This window comes from Camelus bactrianus, chromosome 9 (assembly GCF_048773025.1).
Source record: "Camelus bactrianus isolate YW-2024 breed Bactrian camel chromosome 9, ASM4877302v1, whole genome shotgun sequence".
NCBI classification, from domain to species: Eukaryota; Metazoa; Chordata; class Mammalia; order Artiodactyla; family Camelidae; genus Camelus; species Camelus bactrianus.
Window position 1 is genome coordinate 5,489,867 of NC_133547.1, and position 22,888 is coordinate 5,512,754.

Consider the following 22,888-nt stretch of genomic DNA (forward strand, 5'->3'; position numbering starts at 1 on the left):
AAGATGCGCTGCTCCCTAAAAAAACCAAACACCAGCTGACTCAGTGCAGGGCTGGAGGGTGGGTGGGGAGGCTCCCCACCGGGCTGAGCCTCTCCCTTGCTGTCCTGTTATAAGGGTCCACTCTGTTCACCTGGCTCCCCAAGGCTCTCAGGGCTGGCGTGCCCAGGACCAGCAGAAAGAGCCAGAACCCACCGCCCCAGAAACCTGCCCTCCGGGCCGCACGGTGCTTCAGCGCCCAGGTGGGCTGGAGCACAGAGGTGTAGTGGTCGGTGGCCGTGCGGGTCAGCAGGCAGCCGCTGGCCTAGAAGGTGAGGAAGGCGAGGCCGGGATCCGGGTGGCAGAAGGTGTCACCCAGGGGCCAGCCGGAGTGCGTCCAGGTGAGGGTCAGTGGCAGGAGGATGGTGAAGGCGGCATCGGTCAGGGTCTGCTGGCCGAACCAGGTGACCGACAGAGGGGAAGGCAGGAGAGGTCCTGCCACTTGGATCACCAGGCTGTAGCTGACCGCCTCCAGGAGGGAGGAGGTGAGGGGGGCCAGGGAGTAGAGGAGGAAGAGAGCAGCCCCCAGTGGGCACAGGGCTCCGGCAGGTGACGGCTGCCAAGTCTCTGAAGGGTCCTCCGTGGGCTGAATGGTGCTGTGGGGACCCCACAGGTCTCCAGGTTAGCAATTCCCATCCCCTCAAACTTCTCCTGGTCCTCCATCTCAGGGACGGCCTCACCATCTACCCACACCTGGGGCGCTGGCCCTCCCCATCCTTCCCCTCACCTCCCACAGTCTCACTCTGATCCCTCTGCCCTGCCCCCTCCACCCTGTCCGCATCACCCTGGCCCAGCTCAGGCCTCCACCTCACCTGGCTGGACTCTCAGCCTCCTCCTGGGCCTCCCTGCCTCCAATCATCCTCTCCAGTCCATCTGAGCCACGGCTCCAGAGTGGACCTGCCCCTTCCCCTGCTCACAGGCCTCCCATGGCTCCCCAGTACCCCTGGCCAAAGTCCCAGCCCCTCAGCCTGGGGTGGAGACCCTGGGTGGTCTGGCCCACTCTCCCCTGCACCCCTTACCCTGTCCTTATCATCACATCATCGCATCAAACCATTCCCAGAACTAGCCTGTCGCTCCAGTTCCATGCCCTTCACCCCTGCTGTCCTCCTGCATTCTCTCAAGAAACCTGTATCCTTCAAGGACTGCTGGGTCCTGGCTGTGCTAAGCCCCACGAGACGGCTACTCTTACCAGCTCCACCTTTCAGACAGAGAATCTGAAGCTCAGCAAGGGACAGGCACTTGCTCAAAGTCAAAGCAGGCAAAGCAGAGACCCAGCCTGGATTTGCACTCACACCTGGGATGGGAACACAGGGGGTCCTGCTCTGCTTTCAGACCTCAGCTTACACATTCTGTTCCCTCGTTGTCCTGAGCTCACCAATGAGTGGGAGGCAGGCGTCTTCCAGGGTGTCTGAGCAGGAGCTGGCAGCCTCATCTCCCCTCGAGGACCCGAGATGGGGAGGTGTGGGCAGCTCACAAATGGAGAGAAATCAGAGGGGCCACCATACAGGGTCTGAGCATGGGCCACACTCTCCCCATCTGTGGCCTAAAGGATTAGCTTGTTGGCCTGGGTGCTGTCTTCCCATCGCCCCTCCCACCCCCCACCACCCCAGGATAAGGTCTGAGCCCTTCAGCCTGGCATTTGCTGCCCTCCCTGTGGTGGCCCCACCCACATCACCAGCTGCCTAGCTTACCACTTCCCTTCCTTCTGCTCTGGAGTTCCTAGAACAAGCCACCTAGTTTCATGCACACATGCACACACTCAGCCTTTGTCCATGCTATTTCCTCATTCTGGACCACTTTGCCCTATCACTTCGGCCAACAAACTCCTACTCATGCTTCAAAACCCAAATGAGGGTCACCATCCCCAGAAACCCTTCTCTGACTACTGCTCACCTGACTAGACTAATCAAATATCACCTTCATTGAATGTAGGGTCTCTGAGACGGGGTTCAAGCTAAGCCAAGGGCAGGAACTAAGTGTTAGCAGTGTTCTATGACCTTCACATGCACCATGTTAATTCATTCTTCCAAGAACCCTGTGAGGATGGTACTCTTGCTGTCCTCATTTTATCAAGGGGGAAAGCAGAGGCAAACTTACATAACTGAGCCATCATGTAAATGAAACAACTGAGAAAAGAATCCAGGTTGACTGACTCCAGGATCTGAAGTCTTAACCATTGGATGATTTTGCCTAAACCAATACATATTGAATGAATAAATGAATGAATCACCCTTGAACAACCAACCCACACTGCATCATGGTGTGTTCATAAAATAAATGAACGAATGCATGTATTCCCATCTCCAGATGGCAAACTCAGACATCAATTCCCAAGGCAAATGTTCCCCTCCTCCAGGAAGCCCTCCCTGACTTTTCCAGGCAGAGTCCTCCTACAGCCTCTTTCCCTTCTACTGATCCCTTTAATCTCTCCAGACTGGAACTGTCTGTGCCTTGTCTCCTGTGCCAGCCCGGGAGCCACCCGGAGGGTTGACTCATATCTATGTCCCCAGTAACCCCCGGCTTAGGACCAGGTGCTCAGGAGGCCTCAGGACATATTTGCTTTTACAGCCAATGGCCTGGAGACAGACCAGGAAGAAGATGAGGTTAAAAGCTAACCTCCATGTAGGATCCCCCCAAGGGATCCCCATCACCCTCCCCACTGTTCCTTAACCGTCCGTCACACTCCCGCCTTCAGGCCTTTGCACTCGCTGTGCCCCCTGCCTAGGATGCCCTTTCCCACGCACCCTCCTAGCCAGCCTCATATCATTCAGATCTCTGCTCAAGGTCCCCTCTTCCAAGTGTCTGACAGCAGCACCCCTCATCACTTGCTCTCCTCTTTTCCCCGCCGTAGCACTGATGATCATGTATTGGTTTTCATTTTTGACTTTGTTTAATTGTCTTCACCCCTCTCCCCTGCCCCAATGCTGAAATGGAGAAATTCCATAAAAGTCGGGGTTTTCGTCCTGGAAATTTGTCCAGTGCCGCTGGGGAGCCATGGGAGGTGTGTGAGCAGAAGAGGGGTAGGGTCAACAGTGGGTTTAGAAGGACCCCTCTGGGGCCCCGTGGGGGTGGATAGAGACTATGCCTGGCACATAGTAGGTGCTCAAAGAATATTGCTGGATAAATGGATGGATGAGTGTGAGTAGGGAACTCCATGCCCACTGTAGTAGGGAGATTCATGGCCCCAAATGTGTCCATGCCCTAATTCCCGGAACCTGTGGGGAAGTCACCTTATATGGCAAAGGGGAATGAAGGCTAGAATGAAGACTGCTAGTCAGATGACCCTAAAAGAGGGAAATGGTCCTGGATTATGCAGGTCAGCCCATTATAGTCACCAGCATCCTGATACGTGGAAGAGGGAGGAAGAGAGAGATTTGAAGACGCTACCTGCGGGCTTTGTAGACTGAGGATGGAGTCGTGAGCCATGAAAAGGGGCGGCCTCCAGGAGCTGGGAAAGGAAAAGAGATGGAGGCTCCTCTAGAGCCCAGAGACACCTATTTAGGACCTCTGACCCCCAGAATCATGAGCTAAATGTGTGTTGCTTTAATCTACCAAAGTGGGAACTTGTTACAGCAGCCATAGCAAACCAATACACCCATTTCCTAGACTGGCAGTTGGAGGCTCTCTGAAGGCCACACAATCAACTGGTGAGTTTGTCTCTGGGGTCAGGGAGGGTAGGAAGTTGGGGGCAGGCCTCAGGGATAGGGGAGGTCTGGACCCAGGATGGTCAAAAGACAGGCCTGGAGGGAGTGGCCAGGCTGTAGGGGGAGGGGTGGGGCCAGTGGTGGGGAAATAGGAAGGAGCGGGCTCAGGAAGGGACTGTGGGTCTCTGCTCTGCCAGGCTTCAACCTGTGGCTTCTGTTGAGGGATTGGGGGTAGGGGTGGTGAGAGGAGGGGAGAGGAGAGGGGGACCCATCACCAGCCTCTGCCTACATTCACTCCCTCCCTCCCTCCCCACTTTCGGCTTCTTACCACACTCCCCTTCTCCATCCCGCAGCCTGGCCCTGCTCAGGCCTATTCCTCTTTCCCTAGACCCTTCCCCTCAGTCTTCTCTTGGTCTCTGTCCACCCCTACAGGTCCCCAGAGGGGCCTTTCTATACCCAGGGTTGGCACTACCCCTCTCCTTCTCACACACCTCCCATGGCTCCCCAGTGCCCCTGGACAAAGTCCCAGACCCTCAGCCTGTTCCTCCACTGTGGTCCATCAGAGCTCCCAGTTCTACCTCACATAGGTTTCCCCTTGAGCTCTGGGCACCACAGACCTGGTACTGCTCTGTCACAGCCATGACCACCTTGGTTCTCACCATCCATGCCCATCTCTGCGGCCAGCCTGTGGCCTCTTTGAGATCCGGGTCCTAGTCTGACTCCTCCAGAGTCCCCAGCATCACACCCCTCTCCAGAGAGGAAGCATACAAGGGGGTCCTCATTTTCAAGTGAATGATTCCATTAATACTCTATAAACCCATGTCAATGGTTAGTATGAGACAGAGAAGGGTGAGACAGGACATCATTCATCACAGAACGCATCCCAGGCATGAAGGACCCAGAAGCAATGAAACAGACAAGAGTGCAAGGCTGTCATGTTGCCCTTCCTTTATTTTATTCCACATGAACGAGATTGGGAACCAGGAGACCCACAGCACAGCTGGCTGGGACTCCCATGGTGCTGAGTTTGAATCCCAACCCTGACATCTTGACCCCACCTGAGACCTCGAGCAAGTAAGTCTCCACCCCAGCAAGGCTGCACGAGGATAAGAAAGCATTCAGGTGCTCAGGCAACAGGAATAGAACCTGTGACTTGGCAGCCGCAGGGGGAAGGTTTCAGGTGTCAGGGGGTGACAGCTATTTTCCGACACTTGAAGACAGTCTGTCTGTCTCCCACGGCTGGGAACAGCTCAAACCAGGCCAGGTTAGGGGCGCCCCCCACCCTCCTTGCTGAGAGAAACAGAGGTAGTGATTAAGAGCACGTAATTGCCTCCCTCCTGCCTGGGAGGTAAATATCTTTCTGTGGGAGCCTGCTGTTCAGGACTGTCTTTCCTAGTCTGTGAGCACAGAGGCAGCCGTTGTCAGGCATGCTTGGATTCCAGGGGATGGGGGAGATTTGTACCTACTGTGTGCTCGGTCAGGACTTATAGCGACAGAGTATGGTGTGGAAGTGGAGACTGTGGGCTCTGAAGGATAATGTCAACCCCTCCTCTGGAAGGTTGGCCCCGCCCACTCGAATGTCGGCCCCTCCCCCAGAACGTTGGCTCCTCCGCATTCAAATATCGGTCCCGCCCACAGGAAAGTCTATGCCTCCAAGGTGGGGGTCTTCGTCTCCTTCACCTTTCTGACTTTGGTACCATTCCCCTGACAGGTAATCAATAAACATAATTGGATGGATTAGTGGGGTCAGACTGCTCAAGTGCTGACTACCGCTGACTCGCTGTGTGACCTCTGGTGAGTGACTTTACCTCTCTGGGTTTCAAATTGCTTCATCAATGGGCATGATCAGAGTAGCGCTCTTACAGGGTCAAGATGCTGATTTCGGGAGTCCACAGGTTTATAAAGCTTCGGACAGGACCTGGTGCCCAGAACATGATCAATACCTGTGAGCTGTCCTTTTGGGATGAATGAAGGAGTGAATCTATTCCTTGAGTCCTCATAGAAATCTTATTAGAGAAGGATTTTCAGTCCCTGTTTGACGGAGTAAGAATCTGAGGTTTAGGGCGTCTTCCACCCCCACCCCCTTCACTGACGCTGATCAAGGAAATGCTGATTCCCTTACCGGGCCACGCCGAGAGGCTGTGCTTTCTCTGGGTCTCTAAACCCACCTTACCAACCATGACGGGTACTCTCCAGTCAAAGACCAAGATCTCCCCCAAGAGATTCCGGCAGCGGCTGTGAAAACCACAGTCTCCTTGAAAGACTACTTAACTACATTCATTAGAAAATCAATGCAAATTAAAAACCTCACCGGGATCCCACTATTCTCTGAGAAGGCGGGGAGATCAAAGAGGCTGACAGTGTGGTTGCGTTGGCGAAGCTTTGGGAAACTGCCTTTCCAAGAGCCCTGTGGCGGAGTCTGGCAACATCTAACACACCCTCTGACCCTGCCAGTCCCCGAGGAAAGATCTATTCTAACAGATGACAAGAGTGATAATAGCAAACACACCACATCTCCAAGGGGCCAGGCACCGAACTAAGTTCCTTACCCACATTAATTTAGCATGTAATCATCACAGCGACTTTTTGAGGGATGTACTGTTAGATCGCCATTTCACACAGGTGGAAACTGAGGCATGGAGAGTGGAAGCAACTAGATCGTAGTCACCCAGCTATAAGCAGTCGTCTTCTTGGAGTGTCCACTGAAGTTCACGAGGACAAATGTAAAAGAATATTATTGTTGGAGACAGAGAATGAAAGAACCAGTTTCTTCACATTATTCACTTTTTTCTTTTTTGTTAATTTCCTCATTATTATCTATCCATGCTTTCTTTCAAATTTTACTGCATTCATTTTATTGTGCTTTATCTAGCCTCTTGAATTGTTCGCTTTGCTCATCTCCTTTCAAATTAGCATTTTTCTAATTAGCATTCAAAGCTATAGCTTTTCCTCAGAGTATAACTTTGGCCCTACCTCACAAGTTTTGTTGTGTAGTGTGCTCATTTCTAAATAAATGGCACTCCAGTTTCATTCTTCCATTTAATCCATGAGTTACCTAGAGGGTGTTTTGAAATGTGCAAAGCAATCTGAGTGTTTGTGGTTATTCTTTGTTATTATTTTCTCATTTTGAATGTAGTCCGTATTACTTCTTCTTTTGGAAATCAACCTGTGCTGTGTTTGTGACCCATAGTACACTCTTGTGGTGGGGGGGTGGGGAGAATATCATTGCAGGACTCTGATTTTTTTTTTAATACTGTGAAGTCCATTATTGGGACAACTAGTAAATTTGAATATAGATTGTTTATTAGACAATGTCAATGTTAAAGTTCTTGAAGGTGGTGTTGATACTATGGTTGTGCTGGAGAAATGGCCTTGTTCTTAAGAGACACAGATTAAAGAATTTACAGGTGAAATATCTTAAAGTCTGCACCTACTTTCAAAAAGTTCAACATTTTCTAGAGGTGCCTCTGACCAACAACTGTGCTGAGAGCTCCTTCCCTCAGCCTCCCAGACTTCACATCTCCCAGGGGGTCTGTTCATCACTTGGGTGTACCATCGTATGTACATATGTATGTATGTATATAGAGAGATTAGATAGACAGGTGTATATTTAAAGAGAAGAAGAGAGAAATACACAGATAAGTAGAGAGAGAGGAGAGGCTGACAGAGACAAAGACAGAAATAGAACAATAGGGAAATATACCGACAAAGAGAAAGAGAAAGGAAGAGACGGGAGGGAAAATATATGAGAATGGGCAAATATTAACATTTGATAGATTTAGTTGAAAGGTACATTGCATTATTCTTGTAACTGTAGGTTTGAAATGTTTCAAATGAAAAATTTGAAAGGAAAAAGGCAAGGCAAAAAATTACCAATAAACATTAAGGTAGAGATTATCTTTAAAGGAGATAGAAGAGTGTTTGGGAGTGGGAGGGAGAGGAGTGCTGGGTTGGCTGACAGTGTTCTATTCCACAACCTGTGAAGTTGCATGAATGTTCACTCTGTGATAAATCAATTCCTCCACTCTTGTTTCTGTGTTGTTTGGAATGGGTTATATTGAATAATTTTTAAGTTTCAATAATGTCATTGAAGCATTTTCAAAGCAAGCTAAATGCTCATCAACGGGGGATGGATAAAATACCTTTGGGCACAGTGCATCCAAACCAGGAAATATTTGACAACCAGCACTGAAAAATTATGTCAGATTTCATGTAGTATATGCAACCATCTCCAAAATATCCTTTTAATAAAACACACATGCACACACAATGTAAGATAATGTAAACACATGTTCTGTTTGAGCCAAAAATTCTTATGCATACATGCCGAGGATACCTGGAAGGATACACAAGAAACTGACAACAGTCTCTGGTGAAAAAAGATGGAATGGAGGGTCTGGAAGGAGTGAAAGAATCATTTTCTTTTTCACTATGTGCCTACATTAAAGTTTTTTTGGGGGAGGGGCAAGTAATTATGTTTATTTATTTTTATTTATTTATTTTTAGAGGAGGTACTGGGGATTGAGCCCAGGACCTATGCGTGCTAAGCATGTACTCTTCCACTAAGCTATATCCTCCCCCTAAAGTTTTGTTTTTTAATAAATCATTTTCCCCAGCTTATTTTTTAAGGTGCTTCTATCCTCCATAATATTTGGACATTGTATCATTTCATCCTCTCTTCATCCATGAAATATGAAAGCATTTGGTCCAGTATTACAGAGAGAACCGAGGCTCTGAGTGGGGAGTTCTTAGGGCTAATCAGAGCAGGACCAGAGCCATTTCTTCTGATTATGAACAAGTAGCATGATAGCTTTTGGTTCAGGTTTTTAAAAATGTTTGCCTCTACCTAGAACCAAGGGAATTGTCCACTGTTACCAGGGACCACTTGGATTTCTGTTCCTGGAAAGGAGTATTTATTATACACATCAGTAGGGCTGCTATGGGTTTCAAGTAACAGGAAACCTGACTCCAAACAGCTTCAACAATAAGGAAATTTATTACTTTGCTCACACAAGTTCCAAAGGTTGGCAGCATAATAGTTAAGGTATAGATTCAGCTGCTATAACAGAGACACAAAATAACAGTCACTGCAGTGAACTAGAAGTCAAAGTCTCTCTCTTCACAGCGTGGATGTAAGCATTCCAGGGCTGGTATGGGGACACAGTCACTTTCCATATGGTTCACCACTGCAAATGCTGTGGCAGGTTGCAAAAATGGCCCCAGTTCTGCACACCTTCCTGTATTTATGCTCCTTTGTGATGTCACTTTGCAGATTTTCCCCTTGGGAGGTGGAATCTATTTCCCCACCCTTGAAATTAGTCACATTGTACAAAGTGCCAAGTGTAGATCTTATGCTCCCCATCTTCCTCTTGGAACCTTCTGCAGCCACCATGTAAAGAAGCCCCAGTTAGCCTGCAGGACGATGAGAGCCATAGTTCTATCTGTCTCATCATCCTAGCTGACGGTCAGCCACCCCTCCCAGAGACAAAGTCACTTAGCTCACCCATAGCTGACTACAATGCCTGAGGAAACTCAGCCAAAACAAAAAACTGCTCAGCTGAGCCCAGACCAAGTTGATAACCCAAAGAAATCATAAAAGGTTATGATTTTAATCCTGTAAGTTTGGAGATGTTTGTTACACTGCAAAGCTAACTGATACATCTGCATTCTAGACAATGAAAAGGGGGAAATGGAGGAATGGAGGGCAGGCACATTTCCATTAAGGGTACTTCAAGGAAGTTACAGTGATTACTTTTACTCACAACCTATTGGCCAGAAAGCAGTCACATGGCCTTATCTAGTTGCAAGGGGCAAAGGAAAATGTTTCTCTGGCTAACCATGTGCATAGTTTAAAACAAATTAGGAGTCTTACCATAAAGGAAGGGTTAGAATGGATACTGGGGAAAAACTAGATGTCTTTAATGGAGAGATTTAGATAAGAGATCTCCAGGAAGACTTCCTGAAAGAAGAGGCAGGATTTGACAGATTCTTGGAAGTCAGCCTAGGGAAAGGGCTGCAAACTAAGCAGGAGGGTTTCCAGGTTTTACCTGAAGGTTTCCATTATCTCCCGAGGGCTTCAACTCAGGGACAGGCTGACTGAGAAACCCCTCCTCACCAAATGCTCTGGCCAGGGCAAAAGGCAAAGACTGGAAAATTTTTTCTTAGAAATCTCTGCCAACAAAGACATAGAGGAAAGTGTTGAGGCTGCTGTTGAAACAACCCAGGGAGAATGTAGCCCAGACGATAAGCAGCATCCTGGGGTCGGATTCCTTTTGCTCTAACAATTGGACCAAGCGCACCATGTTAAACAGGAACCAGGAGATGAAAAAGGCACTCACCAACACCAGCAGCAACCTCTTTGGCCAGCTAACATGGACCCAGCCCTCCCGCCGGAGCCTGGTGCAGATGAGGTGAGCACAGGTACCGATGATCGCCAAGGGTACCAAGAAACCCAGCAGGAAGCGAATGACAGTCTTAGTCACTTGCCTCCCCCAAACTATTGGCTTCCAATCCTGGGAGTTCTCCTCCCCCTATTGTCTATGTCGAACTTGAAGTAGCAGTAGAAACATTCTTTCAGTGTTCCAGTGGCCTGGAATTTCAAGTACGGAGAGGAAGCAACAGTAGCCAGGGGCCACATGCCAACAGCCAGCCAGGTTGCCTGCTGTACGGTGTGGTGGTTTCGTGATCAGACAGGGTAGATGACAGAGATGCAGTGGTCCACAGAGATGAGGACCAGGAGGCAGACACTGGTAAAGAAGTTGGTCAAGAAGGCCATGTAGAGCTTGCAGGCCAATTTGCTGAGGAACCACTGGCCACTGGCTATGGTGTATATGGCGATGGGCAGGGACAGTAAGAAAGACGTTGGCAAGGGCCAGGTTGAAGAACCACATGGTAGTGACAGTGTGGGCCAGTCGGAAAACTCTCATCCAGAGCACCAGCCCGTTGACCACTATACCAACCACAAAGGACACAGACATAATGGCCATGGTCAGTGGGCGGAGGCACCCCACCTCCTCAGGATGGCATTTGGAAGCAGAGGTAGAATTCATCCTTCTAGAATAGGAAGGACCATATGTTAGTGCTACGTTACTGTTCACTGCTTTTCAGAGCCCAGGGTTCCCTCTGACACTCCTTCATTTAATATATTTTTATTGAGTGCTTATTATGTCACTCTGATATTGCTCTCTGTTCCGGAAGTGAGTCATGTAACAAAACAGACCCGCCTAGAACTTACATCCTAATGGGGAACATCAGATGGGAAACACAATATATATAATAAATAAAACCATGATATACTACTTTAGAAGATTAAAAGTGCTGAGGGGGAAAAATAAGGAGGGGCCTCTGACTTTTGGTTAAGTTGGAGTAGCTTTGTCAGACAAATAGTCTGGCAGATAAATTATAAAATCTGGACAAAATGTTAAAATCAATCCACAGTTTGAAGACATTGGAGAGTGATCAAAATCAAGCATAAACTGAAGGAGAATCTACCTCGATGGGGGAACTGCATGAAGTCACAGTTGTGAGTTTGCATCTTTTGTGTGTGAGCGTTTTGCAGTTGCTGCATCCTCACTGGCTTGAGGTGTGAGAGGACTGAGTTATGGCAGATCAGTCAGAAAGACAGTGAGAAGGGAGGGAATTGTGGAAGGAAGGGGAGCCCCAGGGAAGGTTAACTCCAAAATCTGCATATGAAATCCATCCAAATCCTTAAATGACTGAATTATTTATGTTCAGAGGAGATCACAGGATGCCTGGTGAAGAGAAACAGTTGGAATTTGAAGTAACTGAGCAGAGATTTCAGTTGTTTCCCACCACAGAGATTAGAGTTTGGAGTTTGAGTCCAGCCAACTTAACTGCCTGCTAGAACAAGGAATCACTCTTCAGAAGAACATAACACAGTGCAGAGTCTCTACAATATATCATGCATAATGGCCAGTATCCAGTTAAAAACCACTATACATGTGAAGTAACAGGAAAGCATGAGCCATATATTCAACAAAGAAAGGAATCAATAGAAAACAAATTCAAGATAACATGGGACATTGCAATACACAAAGACATTAAAGCACCTAATACAAATATGTTCAAAGACTTAAAGGGAAAGATATGCATAATTAGTGAACAGTTGGGGAATCTTAGTAGGAAAGAGATATTATGAAAAAAGAGTCAAATTAAAATTCTAGAGCTGAAAACTACAATTGAAATGAAAATTTCACTGGCTGGACTTCACAAAAAATTCAAAATGAAACCAGTGAACTAGAAGATAGAGCAATAGAAATTATCCAACCTAAAGAACAGAGAGAAAAAATATTAAAGAAAAATGAATAGAACCTCAGAGACCTGTAAATTAATATCACTCAGTTCAGAAGGAGAGGAAAAGAAAGTGGGAGAGAAGTGTATCTGCAGAAATAATGGCTGGTAATTTACCAAATTTGGTGCAAGGCATTAACTTACAGATCCAAGAATTTCAATAAATTCCAAGCAAAATAAATAAAAGAAAATTATACCCAAGCACATCATAATCCCTGCTCTTGTCTCCCGTGCTAAAACTGTGTTCCTTTCTACCTCCTGGCCTTTGCACCTGCTGTTCTCTCTATCTGGAACACCTTTCCTTTCCCTCTGCCTTTTAATTTTACTCATTCTTGAGATGTCAGCAAAATTTTCCCTTCCTCCCCAAAAGCCTTCCCTGACCATCTTGACTGAAGCAGACCCTCTGGTAGAAGCTTCTCATATACTACAAGATTGTAAGGGGTAGCAATTAGACCCAACTCTGTTAGACTCTCTGATCAAGAGTCTGACCAAGACTCTGAGCTCCATAGTGGCGAGGCCAGTACATAGCTTGTTCATTAGACCCTAGCACATAGTAAGCACTCAATAAATAATTGATAAGTGATTGGCTAAGGAGGAAAATCTCTCCCTTGTCCCCAGAGGATGGATTCAGTCATTTAGCCTAAAAGTATGCATTGAGCCCATAGTGTATGCCATACACTCTAAGCACTGGGGATGCAGCAGTGATGAAAATAGTCAAAGAGCTCTTCCCTGGTGGAGCAGACATCAGAGGCATGAGAAAGTTCTTCACCTGGAGGAGGTGTTCCAGAACTTTTCATCTCTTTTGTCACCTCCTCCTCACATACCCTGGCCACACCTCAACTATCCTTGCTTCCAAGCCCCCACCCTCTGAGCTCCCTAAGGCCCCTTCCTCCAAATCCCAGTCCCGTGTCACCATTTCCTGTGTCCAAGGGCGAGGTTCAGGCCAAGGGAGCTCTGTCTGTCTCCGTCGTCTGTCTTGGGTAGTCGCTAGCCTTGAGCCTGTGTTGGGGTTGGGGGCATGTGACAGGAAGACGGTCAATGAGTTTTGGAGCAGATAAGGCACAGGAAAGAGTCTCGAGCAAGAGTCATGATGACCCCAGAGATCAATATCAGAGCCCGGAAAGCGTCATTAGATGTGGATCTTGATAAGCCCTTGGGGCTGGGAGCTTGGGGGCCGCTAAAGAGGAGAGGGGCTCCAGAGACTGTTTCACTGCATCATTCCCATTCTTCTCACTTGTACTTTCTTGTATCCCACCCCCCTGCCCCATCTCAGGAAGGGAACTCAATTTACTCTTCCTTACTTTGGGGACCTCCAATTGTCCTTTTCTTCAGAAATGATGGTGCCTCTAATGGTGGATAGGGTTTTTCCTTTTTATGAGCCCCCCCCCCCAAATGTGTCTTCTCCACCAGTTTTCCCAATGTATGTTATGTATGTATGTGTTGGGGGTTGGTGGTCCACAGAATTCCAAGTTCTACAGGAATGTCCCCAGATGTCCAGGGTCAGTAAGGAATATGTGACAAAGCCCAGCCCAAGCATCAGAACTCCCCATATAATCATGAGCAAAACACATGGTGGTTGTTTTAAGCCTCTAAGATTTGGGATTGTTTGTTTGACAGCCATGGCTGACAGTATACATGGAAAACAGCCCCTTTCGTTCAACCTTCATTAACCATGTGTCAAGGACTGGCTGTGTCCCAGGCACTGGGCTGGATGTTTGAGAGAGGAGAGTAAACACACACAGACTCAGGCCCTGCCTGCCTACAGGAAACTTTGAGCACTGGGAGAGACAGACATGAAACAAACACACTGACAAACAAATGTATTTATTTACAAGTGAGGCTAAGGATTCTGAAGAAAAAGAAGATACTTTGATGAGGGTTTCAACAAAGGAAATGGTGTCAGGGCAAGAGGTTTGTGGAGGAAGTGACACTCAGGGTGAGATCTGAAGAATAATAGGGGTTCACCAGGCCAAGAGGGAGGGAGGAGTGTTGCAGAGAGTAGAAGTGGCATGTGCAAATGTCCTGGGGATCATACCTACTTTTCCATACTTGTCTGGGATGACAGAGACTTTTCTCCTTCTTATCTTGTTGAGATTTCTTTTGCCAGCATTTGGAATGGCTAGAATTTCCTAAACCAAGCACTCAAATTGCCTTAGTTGAAACTAAGAGAAAACAGCAGACCTATTATAAGGCTCAAAATACAAATATAGGGAAGAAATATACCAGAGGGACTCCTAGAAAATAGAATATGAAGCTTGAAATGTTTTCACCTATGCAAAAGAAAGCAAAGAAGCCAGCTTTGGGAAGGTCCAATAGCTTAAGAAATCAATTCCATTGAGATTTAATTTACATATAATAAAAATTTCCCATTTTTAGTGTACACTCATTTGGTTTCTTCTAAAAGTGTACATCCATGTAACCATCACTGTAATTGAGATCTACAACATTTTTATTCCTCAAAGTTGCCTCAAGCCCCAACTGGTCATTGATCTGCCTTCTGATACTATAGGTTAGTTTCCCTTTTCTTTTTTAGGTTTCATATAAATAAAATCAGACAATTATGTACTCCTTTTAAGGTTTCCAGATTTAGCACATGAAAATACAGGATGTGGTGGGGAGAGTATAGTTCAGTGGTTGAGTACGTGCTTAGCATGAATGAGTTCCTGGGTTCAATCCCCAGTACCTCCATTTACTAAGTAAGTAAATAAACCTAATTACCTACCCCACCAAAAAAGGGAAAAAGTGCCCCCAAAAAAAGAATTTCAAAAAAAGAGAAAATATAGGATGCCTTACTACATTAGAACTTCAAGTAAACAACATATTTTTTAAGGATTTCTTGGGACATATTTATACTGAAAAAATTGTTGTTGATCTAAAATTCAAATTTAGCTGGAAATCCTGTATTTTATCTGGCAATGCTTATATCTTTATCTCTGGTTTCTTTTGCTCAGCACAATGTTTTTGAGATTCATCCGTATTCTGTGTTTCAGGAAGTTCTTCCCTTTTCATTGCTGGGTAGTACTCCATTGTATGGACATACCAATGTACTTATCCATTCTCCTCTTAGTGGATGTTTGGGTTGTTTCCACTTTGGGGCTTGCAATGCACTGAATGTGTCCTCCTTAAAAGTCATATGTTGAAATTCTAACCTCCAAGATGATGGCACTAAGAGGCAGGGCCTTTGAAAGGTGATTAAGTCATGAGGGTGGAACTCTCATGAATGGGATTAGTGCCCTTATAATAAAGACTCCAGAGAGCCCCTGGCCCCTTTCACCATGTGAGGACACAGCAAGAAGATGGCAACTAGGAGGCAGCTTTCACCAGACATTGAATCTGCCAGTGGCTTAATCTTAGACTTCCCAGCCTCTGGAATAGTGAGAAACATATTTCTACTGTTTATAAACCCCTAGCCTATGGTATTTTGTCATAGCAATCCAAACATACTAAGTTCTGAATTAAGCTCTGTCTGTCCAAGCTCAATACTGAACAATTTTCTTTCCCTACAGATGATGCTGGCACCCATGAACTTGTGGTCGCTGCAGACACATGTCACAGAGGACCTGGAGAATTAATTGCAAAGAGAGTTTGTGGGAGATGGACATGGGACTCTGATCCTAATAAGCCTCTGGCATGCAGAGCCCTCAGTCTTGTCTCCCCTTCCCCCCAACCCCATGTTTCCCAGGGCTGTCATGACAATGAAATTAATTAATACATGCAAAGCACTGGAAGAGTGCCTGGCACAAAGTAGGTGCTCAAAACTTGTCAGCTCTCATGATTAGCATGAATATTTCTTCCACAGAATTTCATGGAGTATTTCACCTTCTGCATTTCACGGACTCTAAGACATACTATTTTTATAGGCACCACAAAGAAAGACATAGCCTATAAAATACAACACAGTGCTTTTTACTATTGAGAATTTTACTTTATATTTATTGAAAGATCTCTTCTGGATAAATTTTGTGTAGACACAAAAAGGGAAATGTAAGAGAAATAGAGCATTTGTAAAGTTTATTCCTGATCAAGGGCCTTTTTTGTTGTCTGAAGAATTTCAGACACATGTAAAAGTAGTCAAAATAGTGTAATGACCGCCACACATACCCATCATTTAACTTCAATGATCTTGTTTCATCTGTCTTCCTGCCCATTCTCCCCAAACCAGTTTCTTTGGAGGCAAATTCCAGATATATCATTTTTATTGCAAAAATTTCAATTTATGACCCTCAAAGGAAGCTCCTTTGAAAATGTACAATAGCATCGTTGCACCTTAAAAAATTAACAATTCCTTAACACGTACAAAAATTAATTCTGTGAGTTTTCATATTTCTAATTGTCTCCTAAATAACATTTTTCGAGGGCACTCAACTCTTCTGGGTCACTCAGATCATTAGTATTCATGTATTTCTATACACACCATCCTCCATGCCACCTAGATTAGGGGTAGACAAAGTTTCTGTAAAGTGCCAGTGTAAATAATGTTGGCTTTGTGGGCTATGGGAATTGCATGAAAAGTACTCAGCCCTGCATTGTGGAAATCTGTTATCCACAGATAATAGGGGAATTGCTGCGCGTGGCCGCGTGCCAATATAACTTTATTGATGGACACTCAGTTTTCAATTTTGTATGATTTTCATGTGTCATGGACACTATTCTTTTGACTTTGTTCAATCAGTTAAAAAATGTAAAAACCACTCTTAGCACACGGGCTGTACAAAAAAAAAAAAAAAAAAAAAAAACCAGGCAGTGGACCATGGTTTGCCAACTTAGATGCAGGTCTGGATTGGGTAAGGCAGTGTTTCTTTAAAGATGACAGGGGAAAACTAAAAAAACATCGCTACTGGGCCCTTGAAGTAGCTTTGCAATTACGGGCACTGGCCTATTACTGATTTCTATTTCCAGGGCATTTCCAAACATGACTTATTCACCACTGATCCCCCCACGCACACCCAGTTGGTTCCCAGGGGCTCAGAGTGCCCCACAGTTATCTGCAGGAGTTCGTGCCTTGCCAGGAGCAATCGTGCAGTGCCAGCCATTGGAAGATGCCTCCCGGTTTCAGAGGGGTCAAGATATGAGACAGTGTGCTTCTTAGAATAGATCAAATATGGTAGATTTTTGATGTTCTCCTTTATCAAAGCCAGTTTCTTTTTCTAAGGGGAACACTGCAAGCAGCTGGTAAGAGGATAATTATTCTCACCAGGCTACCCTCTGCCTGGATTTGGGGATTGCTTCTTGCAATGCTGAAATCCTAAATAATATATTCAAGTGGGTAGTTTTGTTTTCCATAATTGATTTCTAGATGTAAGTATTTCCCCCACTGCTATGTATTCTTTAATCCGTTAAAAATTATAATATCTCATGCAGTGATTGTCACATGCTCACTCAAATTCCATCTCAGCAGAAATTTAAGTTTTTCTCTGCACCCCTCCCCCTCCACCACGTGTTTTGCTATTATAAATAGTGATGCAAATAACACTCTTGAGGATAAAGCTTTCTTCCATGTTTAGGATTATTTCTTTGGATTCCTAGAAGTGGCCTCCAAAGAAGAAAAGATCTTACTTTGTTTTCCAGAAAGCTGTGAGGACATACAACAGGGCAGGTCTCACCTACCAGCTCTGGGTCTTCCAGTTAAAAAATTTCCCCTGGTTGTTGACTTACTGGAATGGTTTTGATTTCTTGTGTGATGACATGTCTTCCTGAAATGGTTTGTTACTCACTATAATCCTTCTTTGGGGAACTGTCTCTTCATGTATTTTGCCCACTTGCCTCCTGGAATCCAACTGCTGTGTTCCCTTTCCTGTCACTTTATATGATAAGATTATTAATGCTATTTCTGTCACAAGGCACAGTGTTTTTTCAAGTCTATTCCTTCTCTTTTAATTTCAGTGTGAGTTGTTTTTTATACACAGAGCTTTTAAATTTAAGGTTGTCAAATCTGTATCCCTCATACAAGAAAAAAGGAGAAAAAAATCTACTTTAAGTATTTTTTTTAATTAAGGCATTATTTGCATACAGTACAATTCACACTTTTAGATGCAGTTCTGGGGTTTTGACAAATGCATACATTGTGTAACCGTCACCGCAACCATGACATGGAACCAAGAACCCCCAAATTCACTTGCACCCTTACATACTTTGAGTATTTTAAAACCCAAGAAAACTGAAAGAATTGACATGATGAATAGGCAATTCTGTTCTCCTAACCATTCTGTGTTTTAAATGTTGAACCCAAATTTAGAAGGTCTCTAGCAGATGCAGTAACAACTGGTGCTATTATTGACACCATTATACAGCCCAACATATGCATAATAGGAGTACCAGAAGGAGAGAGAAAGGAATAGAAAAAGGCTTTTGAATAAATAATGGCTGAAAATTTCCCATATATATTACACCAACCTACACATCACAAGCTCAATGAACTCAAAAAAGACCCATGTAAAGAGACCTACTATCAGATATATCCTAGTACAAATGTTGAAAAATCAAAGAAAAGGAGACAATCCTAAAAGTAGGAAGAGAAAAAAAATGTGTTACATATACAAAGAAACCCCAATAAAATTAACAGCTAATTTCTCAGCAAAAATGATGAAGGCTGGAAGGCAGGCGTACAGCACCTTCAAAGCACCCAGAGAATGAAACCATTAACCAGCAAAGATATCTTTCAAAAGTGAAGGCAAAATAAAGACATTCTTAGGTAGACAACACTGAGAGAATTGGTTGCTGGTAGACCAGCCTGATAAGAAATAGTAAAGGAAATTCTTCAGGATGAAAGCAAAGGAATTCCAGATGGTAACATAAATCCACAGAAAAAAAAAAAACTAGTAAAAGTAATTGTGTAATTATAAAAGACAGTATAAATGCATAATTTGTCTCCTGTAGTCTCTTAACTGATTTTAAAAACAGTTGTATAAAATAATATGTACACAATGTATTGTTGGGCCTATAACATATAGAAATGTAATACATTTGCTTGTAACAACACAAAGGAGGTGGGTGGGAGGAAAGCTATATTGGGCTGAGGAAATGACTACAGATGGTAAAGTACTAATGATAACAATATATTGTTGGATTTGTAACATTAATGTGCATTAAAAAAATTCCACAGAAAGAGAAAAAAGGGAATAAGGCTATATAGGAGTAATGATTCTATATCTCACTGAAATTAAACTAGTATAAATCTAAACCTGATCAATTAAAACGTGTATGGTAAGTCCCAATGCAACAATTAAAAAAATAGAATATATAAAGAATTCTTACAACTCAGTAACAAGACCCAATTTTTAAAAAGTAGGCAGCAGATCTGAATAGGCATTTTCCAAAAAAGATATATATATATATATATGGCCAAAAGCACATGAAGATGGTAATATTTTATTTAGGATTTTTTTATTCACGTGAGAAATGGAAATAGATATTCCTTGTTTATGCTGCTCTTGACGTTTTTGTATTAACATCGTAGTAACCTAAAATAAGTTAGGGAGTGTTGCTTCTTTTTCTAATCTTAGATTGTGACTGTATTTGGAAGGGGGGGGGGCCTTTAAATAGGTGATTAAGTTAAAATGAGACTGTTAGGGTTGGCCCTAATTCAAGCTGATTGGTGGCCTTATAAGAAGCGGGAATTTGGGTACGTTGTTATGGCATTTCTAGCACATTGATACAGATATCATTGCTATAAAGCTCAAAAGCAAGCAGAACTAAGTCATATGCTGTGTAGGGATACACATGTGTGCTCAAGTGATTAATCCTGAGTATCAAGTGCAGGATAAACACAACTCAGGTTAGTCATTACAGGTGGAGGGGAAACAAATGGGATAAGGAGAGGATGCCTTAACAGAAATGTCTTATTCCTAGATACAGTGGTGGGTTAATGAGTGGTCCTCACTATTCAGTATTCACCTCTCTGTTATTTCACATGTATCAGCTATCACAAAATTGCCAAAGAGATTGTTTGTAAGGCAGAGCTAGGGTTCCACTTCCTGCCACCTCTGTCCCCCGAACTCCACCCTAGCTGTGGCTTCCTGCCCACAAGTCTGCCAAAAGCTGTCACTGCTCAGGATCAGAAACCGAAGTCCAGTTGTGTTTGGAATCGGTGGAAAGAGAGGTTGAAAGGGGAAGATTACTTGCTTTCCTACATGAATTTCCAAAACCTAAGCTCACAATGCCATCTGCTCACACAAACCACCTGTCCTTTGAAAAGAAGCCTTTTACTCCTGGAAATGAGGAGGCTAGCATTTTAGAAGGAGGTGGTGGCTTGGGGCTGGAGCAGAGGAGAGGCTGTTCAAATGAATGAATGGAGAACAGGGGACCAGCATGGGGAAAACCTGAGGAAGCAGGTAAGGAGTCAGGTTCAAGGCAAACCACTGACCACAGAAAAGTAACTTAAAACAAAATTAGCCATCCCATGCTTCGCACCCTTCTTTTAATTGATCCTTAAAAACGAAGGACACACCTCACCTCATATATTCTGATGGAGAACGTATAACCCAAATCGAATCACCTTAAGGAAACATCAGGGCAACTCAAGTGAAGAATTTCTATTTCTTAAAAAAGGGAGAGGTTGAGAGGATATAGTTCAAGTGCTAGACCACATGCTTCGCATGCGCAAGGTGCTGGGCTCAATCTCCAGTACCTCCTCTAAAAACAAATAAACAAACAAACAAACCTAATTACCTCCCCCCAAGTTAAACATAAATAAATAAAAATTTTTTAATGTTTTTAAAAGGAACACTGTAAAAAAATTAAAATTTAAAAAAATAAATAAGTATGGGGGAGCTGTTCTTCCAAGATGTCAATATCATAAATACAGAAGTGTTCCAGGTTCAAGGAGATGTGACAACAAAAGGGAATACTTGACCCCAGGCTGGACCCTGACCAGGAGGGGAAACGTGCTATGAAGGACAGCATTTGGGTCAATCTGACAAAGTATTACGTAAATGTTACATTTACTGAGGTTGATTACAGGGGTTATGTAAGAGAATGTCTCTATTCTTAAGAAATACACACACTGAAGTGTTTAGGGGTAAAGGGCCATGATGTAATGAATCCTTAAATGTTTCAGAAAATATATGTCTATATTGAGAAATGAAAACCAGCTAGGACTGTAAAACTCTGCCCCGCCATCCATCTAGGGACACAGATAAAGCCAGCTGCAGCACTAACGGGAGACCTCTCCCGAGGACACACTGCAGCTGTAATATCTTAACAACCCACTTTGTGAGGGACTAGGGCTATCTTACTCACTCAAAAACTTAGTTCTCTAAAATCACAGGCTTTTGGAAACTTTGGAAACTATTTGAAAGTGTATCTATAAGAATAAAGTAGCTTGCCTGGAAGATCTAAGTCACTGTGACACAGACAAGAAGCCTCAATTTCCAGCCCTGATAACAGAGCTTTAGATAGAGTTTTTAGACACAACATGCTACATTTATCTTCACTTTGTAGTTTCCAAGGAAACAGGACCCTGAGTCCACTTTGAAGTCCAGACCTGATGTTGACTCACTTATACAAATACCTCCTTGGCTCTGAACATGTCACTTAAATTTCACTCAAATTCCTCTCCTACCCTAAGTCCTATAGCTAAGTCGCAGCTCCTCCTTTGAGATGTGGTCCCTTCCACTGCAGTGGGTCAGTAAAACTGACTTTGGTTTGTCCCTGGTGATTGGATTAGGATGGAAGGGTGGGTGAAGGATGGCTGGCTGGCTGGATGGATGGTTGGATGGATGGCTAGATATATAGATAGGTAGATAGAGTGAAAACAAAGGAAAACCTTATCTAAAACCAACTCAGGAAGCCCTAAAGGGAAAGTTCTCATGCCCATACCACGCATTGCAGCCTGCATAACCGGAAGGAAGAAGGAAGATAAAAATTATTTTAACAAAGCCTGTTCATATAGAATTCTTTGTACAAAATCCTCTCTGTATCAACTTCTTTTTTTCCCCCTTAAGAGAGAAATTTCTCTCTTCCTTCTCTTTTTTTCTCTTTTTTTCCCATCTCTTTTCCTTTATTTTAGCTTTAAAAAAATTCTTTTTAATTTTTTTCCAGGGGTAGGTAATTAGGTTTTATTTGTTAATAAAAGTACTGGGGATTGAACCCAGGACGTCATGCATGCTGAGCATGCACTCTGCCACTGAGCTACACCCACTCCCCTTCAACTTCTTATCCATGATGATAAGAATGTTACTTTCTTCTTTTGGCACAAGGGAGGACATTTTTCACATGGGAATTTTATCTCTTAGTTATAAGAAAAGGAAGGAGATCCCTCCCTGCTCCAGCAACAAGGCACCAACCACCACTTGCAGCCAATAAGAAACCACCACAGCCTACAATTCTTCTCCAATGGACTTTTCTTCAAAACAACCCCCCTCAGTTTCCTCCTAAAACCTAATAAAAGCTGACTTGTTCTTCGCTTCTTTGAACTTGCCTGTGGTTCAGCATAGCTTTCTTGTCCTGAACTGCAATTCCTCTGCTATTCCCAAATAAACCCATTTTGCTAGTAAAAGAACTGGCTATTTTATTTTTAAGGTTGACAATAGATCGATTATAATAAAGCTAAAGCAATGGAGTGAGCTGTTAACAATAAATAAATCTGGGTAAAGAGTATATAAAATACAAGATATTATTTGTATTTTTGCAGGTTATCTGTAAATTTGAAATTATTTCCAAGTAAAAAGTTTTTTTTTAAAGAGGCTAAGTGGGTTTGGGCTAGTATTTAGCAAACTTTTTGCAGGCAAAGGGAGAATTTTTATGTTGGATTTTATATTCTAATTCAGTACATACTCAAGACACTCAAAATTTGAGAACAATTTCTTTCCATTTTCTTGGCCTTCTAATATTTTCTAAGAATTGATTTCAGTTTTTAAAAAGTTATGAAACACCTGTGGAAATTCACCCATATTTTGAAA

At 44.0% G+C, this 22,888-nt stretch overlaps 1 protein-coding gene across 1 annotated transcript; it reads right to left on the reverse strand.

Moving 5' to 3' along the window:
• Positions 1-301: 301 nt before the first annotated feature.
• On the reverse strand, positions 302-22,472 carry GPR32 (G protein-coupled receptor 32). The gene is given in 5 exon segments (XM_010947137.2): positions 302-505; positions 9,728-10,204; positions 10,207-10,531; positions 10,533-10,733; positions 22,408-22,472. Coding segments are annotated over 5 exon segments (1,272 nt in total).
• Positions 22,473-22,888: the final 416 nt, after the last annotated feature.